At 42.5% G+C, this 7212-nt stretch overlaps 1 protein-coding gene across 1 annotated transcript; it reads left to right on the top strand.

Moving 5' to 3' along the window:
- Positions 1 to 3285: 3285 nt before the first annotated feature.
- On the top strand, positions 3286 to 4323 carry LOC138371700 (uncharacterized). The gene is made up of 2 exons (XM_069336714.1): positions 3286 to 3348; positions 3781 to 4323. Exons 1-2 carry the CDS (start codon positions 3286 to 3288, stop codon positions 4321 to 4323), a joined length of 606 nt encoding a protein of 201 aa, XP_069192815.1.
- Positions 4324 to 7212: the final 2889 nt, after the last annotated feature.

The raw sequence follows: 7212 nt of genomic DNA, 5'->3' as shown, positions 1-7212 counted from the left end.
AAAGTTAGAACATCATTCAGAAACCTAAGTAAGGAGGCATTTAGGGCGCTTTACACTGCCTACGTAAGGCCAGTCTTAGAGTATGCCGCCTCATCATGGAGTCCCCATCTGAAGAAGCATATAATGAAACTGGAAAAGGTTCAGAGGTTTGCAACGAGACTCGTCCCAGAGCTACGAGGGATGGGGTATGAAGAGCGCCTGAGGGAACTGTGCCTTACGACACTAGAAAGAAGAAGGGAGAGGGGGGACATGATAGGAACGTATAAGATACTCAGAGGAATTGACAGAGTGGACATAGACGAAATGTTCACACGGAATAGTAACAGAACGAGAGGACATGGATGGAAGCTTGAAACTCAGATGAGTCACAGAGATGTAAGGAAGTTTTCTTTTAGCGTGAGAGTAGTGGGGAAATGGAATGCACTTCAGGAACAGGTTGTGGAAGCAAATACTATTCATAATTTTAAAACCAGGTATGATAGGGAAATGGGACAGGAGTCATTGCTGTAAACAACCGATGCTCGAAAGGCGGGATCCAAGAGTCAATGCTCGATCCTGCAAGCACATATAGGTGAGTACATATAGGTGAGTACACACACACACACACACACACACACACACACACACACACACACACCACACACACACACACACACCACACACACAACACACACACACACACACACACACACACACACACACACCACACACACACACACACACCACCACACACACACACACACACACACCACACACACACACACACACACACACACACACACACACACACTTCCCACTTGCTAGTGTCCCGGACTCAAGCCAAGAAGGGGTTAAGTGACCCTCATAACTCATAAAGGATCACTAGACAAAATATATATATATTTTTTTAACCCTTCCTCAGTTATTCTCCGTCACGTTTTGAGAATATTCTTTCTCATTTCTTCTCTTATGCGTTATTGTATATACACATTTTCACAGAGGCTCAAGGGCCAATTTTTTCGGGGATTAAAAGTCACCATAAAATCTATGTAACTAGTTATATTCTGTTGGTATTTCTATTAATCAGTCACTTTGAACAACTAACAAACATTATGTTGGCTGTTAGGTCAAGGACGCAATTGTGTTTGGACGTTTTTAATTCTTAGAAGAGATCCCTAAGGAACAATGAACGTTTTGCATAGATGGTGTTCACAGGAAGAGTGAACGCTGGCACAGGTCACTCAGGTACAATGAACGCTGAAAACAGATCTTGGCTACAATTACGATGAAAAAGAAGAAAATCTGCAAGTGAAATTTTGAAAATATTACACTTATTTGTCATGTCATTAAATTTTCCAAAGTGAAGTACGTCTGTAAATGACACGCATTGGTCAAGATAGCAACCACCACATCCCTAACCCATTTATTGAACCAATTAATTAACAAGATAACGAGTTTAAACAATTTAAACAAAGGGTAAATCCTAACTTAATTTCAAAGACATTTCGGAGCTGAGAACATTGGATACAAAATATTAAAGTCTCCTGCAGCTAGTAAGCAAAGACGAGAAATCTGTAAGAATACACAAACAAATTTCAAGCTGAGTTGACCAGACCACACACTAGAAGGTGAAGGGACGACGACGTTTCGGTCCGTCCTGGACCATTCTCAAGTCGATTGTCCACAATCGACTTGACTGGACCACAATCGACTTGAGAATGGTCCAGGACGGACCGAAACGTCGTCGTCCCTTCAGCTTCTAGTGTGTGGTCTGGTCAACTTACTTTAGCCACGTTATTGTGACTCATCGCCTGCAAATTTCAAGCTGATTGTCATAAAAATTTACATTTACAAAGCTGAGACATCAAAGCAATTGATGTCTCAGCTTTGGGAATAAGCTGGCGACATCTCTAGAGTTCCACTGCAACGATGTTGATAAAAACAACTCTACGCAGCCGATGAATCACAATTCTAAGTGCCTGAAGACATGATGACCAGACCACACACCAGAAGATGCAGAAACGACGACGTTTCGGTCCGTCCTGGACCATTATCAAGCCCTGTGGTGACGTGATATTGGTCCAGGATGGACCGAAACGTCGAGATTTCCCCATTTTTTTTTAATGTGTGATTTGGTCATTATAACGACACCTTTTCTCTGTCTATTTGCAGAAGGAATTCCTCTCCATTTGGTCTCTTGAGTCGGAACCACTGGTCCAAACTGCATGGATTTTTTTCCTGAGTTTGACTCAAGAAGCCGAGTGCTGGAGTCATTGTATCATGTTATGCTGCTCACGTTATGTTATTTTACAGTCTTGCGTTGTATTTAGCATTCACATAATGCTTATGTCTTCAGCATACATCGATAAGAAAGAAGTTCTCATTTCTGTGTTATTATTTACATACGCTATTGCTATTTTCCATCACTTAAATAAACTGTGATACGTATATATAAGAGAGAATCTGTCCGTCTCTGTTCAAAGCTGGAGGCCAGACGCTACAGCTAGTGTTAGCCGAATTTGCAGGGGAAATGGTGTTGGGTACGGGGCTGACATAGGCTGGTCGGGGTAGGCTTATGTTAAATAATTTATGAAACATTTCTCTTCCCCCCCCAAACCGATTCTCACGCATTCAATTCTGATCAAGAGGATCAAGACATCCAGATGTCCGAAGATTTTTTATCAGAATTTGTTTCTGTTTAAGGACATAATTAAGTTCGTTTAATTTCTACATAATATGATAATTAATAAAAGGGAGAGAGGCTAAAGATAAGAGGCCAAAATATATAATACGAAAGAGGACGAGGGAAGGGTAAGGGGAAAGGGTATTTAAAAGTAACGTGTGTACATGTATATGTATGTGTATATTATATATTATAGGTTCCAAGGGGTTGTCATAGCCAGGGGGTGGTAATGGGGATGAGCTCCCATGACCTATAAAATGCTCCTATACGGCATGCGTCTCAAATAGCCTCTAACAACCAAGTCCAACTTCTGGCCTGCACGGGTGGCTTAGTCTTTAAGTCCGGCGGAACTGCTTTTACCGACAGGAGAAGGGGCGAGGGCGTGCCTCTGGCGCCTTAAAACCAGCTGCTCCGGGTAGATGGGACTCGATAGTCTGGGAAGGCAGCCCATCTAGGGGAAGGAAAACCCTGATTGTAAACCTCCGCTGCCTTGCGGCCATACCATTTTCTTGGGAAAGGCTTCAGGAGTCAACCTCGAGGAAAAATCCGGAGTTGGAGCCCCTAAGGCAGTTCGTTGTTGACGTCGACCTCGTTCTGGCAGCTCCTGCGACGGTGCTGGAACCATGTGTATTGGCGTCGCCTTTGCATTGGATAATTTCAGCAACGTGGGGGAACCTGCTGCATGGGTAACAGCTTCTCTACATTAATCTACCCAGGCTTGCGCCCTATAGAGTAACCAGAGCCCAACTTCACAGCCTCCCGAGACTGAAGGATGCCTATAATATATATATTATATATATATATATATATATATATATATATATATATATATTATATATATATATATCCCTGATTTTTAATATCTCTAACTTACAACCAAACATCTTCTTACTCGAAGAAACATCAAAACACGCTGCAGAAAATGTAGTCAACTCTCCCTCCCTCGCTCCAGGGACTGTTGTGTTCGTCCCCCCCGACCCCCGACACCTGACCCCCGACCCCCGACCCATGACCCCCGACCCCTGGGGCACTCTGCCTCTAAATCCCTTGAAACAAACAGCTGTTGTTTTGAGTTCTTTAATGTGACGGTTGCTAGGAGCGCTCAATACAGTTGCTAGGAGCGCTCAAGACAGTTGCAAGGAGCGCTCAAGACGGTTGCTAGGAGCGCTGAAGACGGTTGCAAGGAGCCCTCAAGACAGTTGGAAGGAGCGCTCAAGACGGTTGCTAGGAGCGCTCAAGACGGTGACAAGGAGCGCTCAAGACGGTTGCTAGGAGCGCTCAAGACGGTGGCAAGGAGCGCTCAAGACGGTGGCAAGGAGCGCTCAAGACGGTGGCAAGGAGCGCTCAAGACGGTGGCAAGGAGCGCTCAAGACGGTGGCAAGGAGCGCTCAAGACAGTTGCAAGGAGCGCTCAAGACGGTGGCAAGGAGCGCTCAAGACAGTTGCAAGGAGCGCTCAAGACAGTTGCAAGGCAACGCTCAAGACAGTTGCAAGGAGCGCTCAAGACAGTTGCAAGGAGCGCTCAAGACAGTTGCAAGGCAATGCTCAAGACGGTTGCAAGGCAATGCTCAAGACAGTTGCAAGGCAATGCTCAAGACGGTTGCAAGGCAGCGCTCAAGACAGTTGCAAGGCAACGCTCAAGACAGTTGCAAGGGATACTGACACGGTGGAGATCAAAGACAATGATCTCAGCTTTCTCACGAGCAAAGCAGAACTCTGGTCGATAGTTCGAGGGTGATGAGCGAGTTGCTATACACTAAAAAGGATTTGCAATGTTCAGATTTGTCTGAATTATATATATATAAAAGTTGTAGCTAAAATTCGTTATGCTATCTGCAAGTTTTTCATTATATATGTAACTGTTTTATACATAAGAATGTATAGTCATTCAGTAATGTATAATATTTTGATACAGGAACTTAAGATGAATGCTTAAACAATTTAAGCCATAGAAAACATTTTTAAGAACTCTATTATGTCTTGTATTAAAATTATTAAATTGTTCCTACATGTATGCAACATTTGCATGCTTAATTAAATGAAAAAAAGAGTTAATTCAAGCAAGTAATTATTTCTAGACACACACTAGTGCCATGCGCTCAGGGGCCAGATTCACGAAACAGTTACGCAAACACTTACGAACCTGTACATCTTTTTCTCAATCTTTGGCGGCTTTGTTTACAAATATTAAACAGTTAATGAGCTCCGAAGCACCAGGAGGCTGTTTATAACAATAACAACAGTTGGTTGGCAAGATTTCATGCTTGTAAACTCTTTAATAAATGTAACCAAAGCCGTCAAAGATTGAGGAAAGATGTACACGTTCGTAAGTGCTTGCGTAACTGCTTCGTGAATCTGGCCCCTGGTTCGTAAGTACTTGCGTAACTGCTTCGTGAATCTAGCTCTCAGAATCCCAGCACAAGGCTGGGACACCTGTGCTCAGCTCTCAGGAGCCAGTAATTTGTATTTATTTGTATTTATGTATTTACAAATACAAGAGTTCTTACATTCTTGTAAGACTGTGTTCCTTCTTTTCTTTTTATTGATAAGATTTACTAACGGCAATAAATACCTTACGTGTTACCACGTTTGACTTCATGGTAATCTTGCTGTATTAAATAAAGAAGTAATTGTGATAATCTCCTACCAAAATGAGAGATTATATTCTCATTTTGGTAGGAGATTATATTCTCATAACGTCTAGTACGTGTTTTATTAAACACGTACTAGACGTTAACGAAGAAATAACAGTCTCCGTGGCTCAGTGGTAAGACTCTCGCCTGGCGTTCCGCGAGCCCTTGTCCTTGGTTCGTATCCTGGCCGGGGAGGATTGACTGGGCGCAAATCCTTAACTGTAGCCTCTGTTTAACTCAACAGTAATATTGGTACTTGGTTGTAAAAACGATTCTTCGCGGCGGGGATCGTATTCCAGGGACCATAGGATTAAGGACCTGCCCGAAACGCTACACGAACTAGTGGCTGTACAAGAATGTAAGAACTTTTGTATATATCAATAAAAAAATGGCAAGAAACACTGCCTTTTTCTGCATTGACTTTATCAGAAAATTCTCAATTTCGTCCTCATAGCGTAATTCTATTAAGTTCTCACTACTTATTTCTTTTCTGATTATGTATAAGTTACATTATTTTGTTGACCAAACCACACACTAGAAATTGGAGAGACGACGATGTTTCGGTCCGTCCTGGACCGTAATCAAGTCGATTGTGGTCCAGGACGGACCGAAACGTCGTCGTCGTCTCTTCAATTTCTAGTGTGTGGATTGATCAACACGTTTCAGCCACGTTATTGTAACTTTTCATCTACAATATTAAATGCATTATGTGTATAAGAAATCCACCATCCACTCCTGTAAAGTGCAATCACCACCGCCATTCATGGTTAAACAGGGCTGATGGTTGCCAACCATGACAGAAGAAAAAATATATATATATATGCTGGTTAGCATTTGTAAATGTCTGGCCACGTCTGAGGTAGAAAATAACAAAAAAATAAAAAATGTTCCAAATTCATTATAACAAATCGGAAAAATGGCCTTGGATCTGGAGCCCGCACCTGCTCCGACCCAGAAAATAGTGACAGTCTCTTTTGCATTTTAAAATGATTTGTGAATAAATTGGTAAAGAAAGATATTGGAGGTGGTGAAAGCTTTGAAGGGAGGAAGATGGGGGTTACACAGAGAGGTATACCCAGACTCTCTGTGTATACACGTAGTCTACTTCATTTGTAGAGTATATATGTCCAGGACTTGTAGACAGTACTGGCTGGCCAGTAAGGGCTTGTGGGGGACTTAATATTCCTTCAGAGGTTGACTGGTGTTAAGCCCAGCACCATGTCAACCAAGAGGGAGATCTGGAACATATGTACAGACACAGGCTTTAAGAACATACACAGGCTTTAAGAACATACACAGGCTTTAAGAACATACACAGGCTTTAAGAACATACACAGGCTCTAAGAACATACACAGGCTCTAAGAACATACACAGGCTCTAAGAACATACACAGGCTCTAAGAACATACACAGGCTCTAAGAACATACACAGGCTCTAAGAACATACACAGGCTCTAAGAACAGACACAGGCTCTAAGAACATACACAGGCTCTAAGAACATACACAGGCTCTAAGAACATACACAGGCTCTAAGAACATACACAGGCTCTAAGAACATACACAGGCTCTAAGAACATACACAGGCTCTAAGAACAGACACAGGCTCTAAGAACATACACAGGCTCTAAGAACATACACAGGCTCTAAGAACATACACAGACTCTAAGAACAGACACAGACTCTAAGAACATACACAGGCTCTAAGAACAGACACAGGCTCTAAGAACATACACAGGCTCTAAGAACATACACAGGCTCTAAGAACATACACAGGCTCTAAGAACAGACACAGGCTCTAAGAACATACACAGGCTCTAAGAACATACACAGGCTCTAAGAACATACACAGGCTCTAAGAACATACACAGGCTCTAAGAACATACACAGGCTCTAAGAACATACACAGGCTCTAAGAAC

This window comes from Procambarus clarkii, chromosome 36 (genome assembly GCF_040958095.1).
Source record: "Procambarus clarkii isolate CNS0578487 chromosome 36, FALCON_Pclarkii_2.0, whole genome shotgun sequence".
In the NCBI taxonomy this organism is placed as follows: Eukaryota; Metazoa; Arthropoda; class Malacostraca; order Decapoda; family Cambaridae; genus Procambarus; species Procambarus clarkii.
The sequence above is the reverse complement of the archived record's forward strand: the minus strand, read 5'-3'. Positions and strand labels throughout refer to the sequence as shown.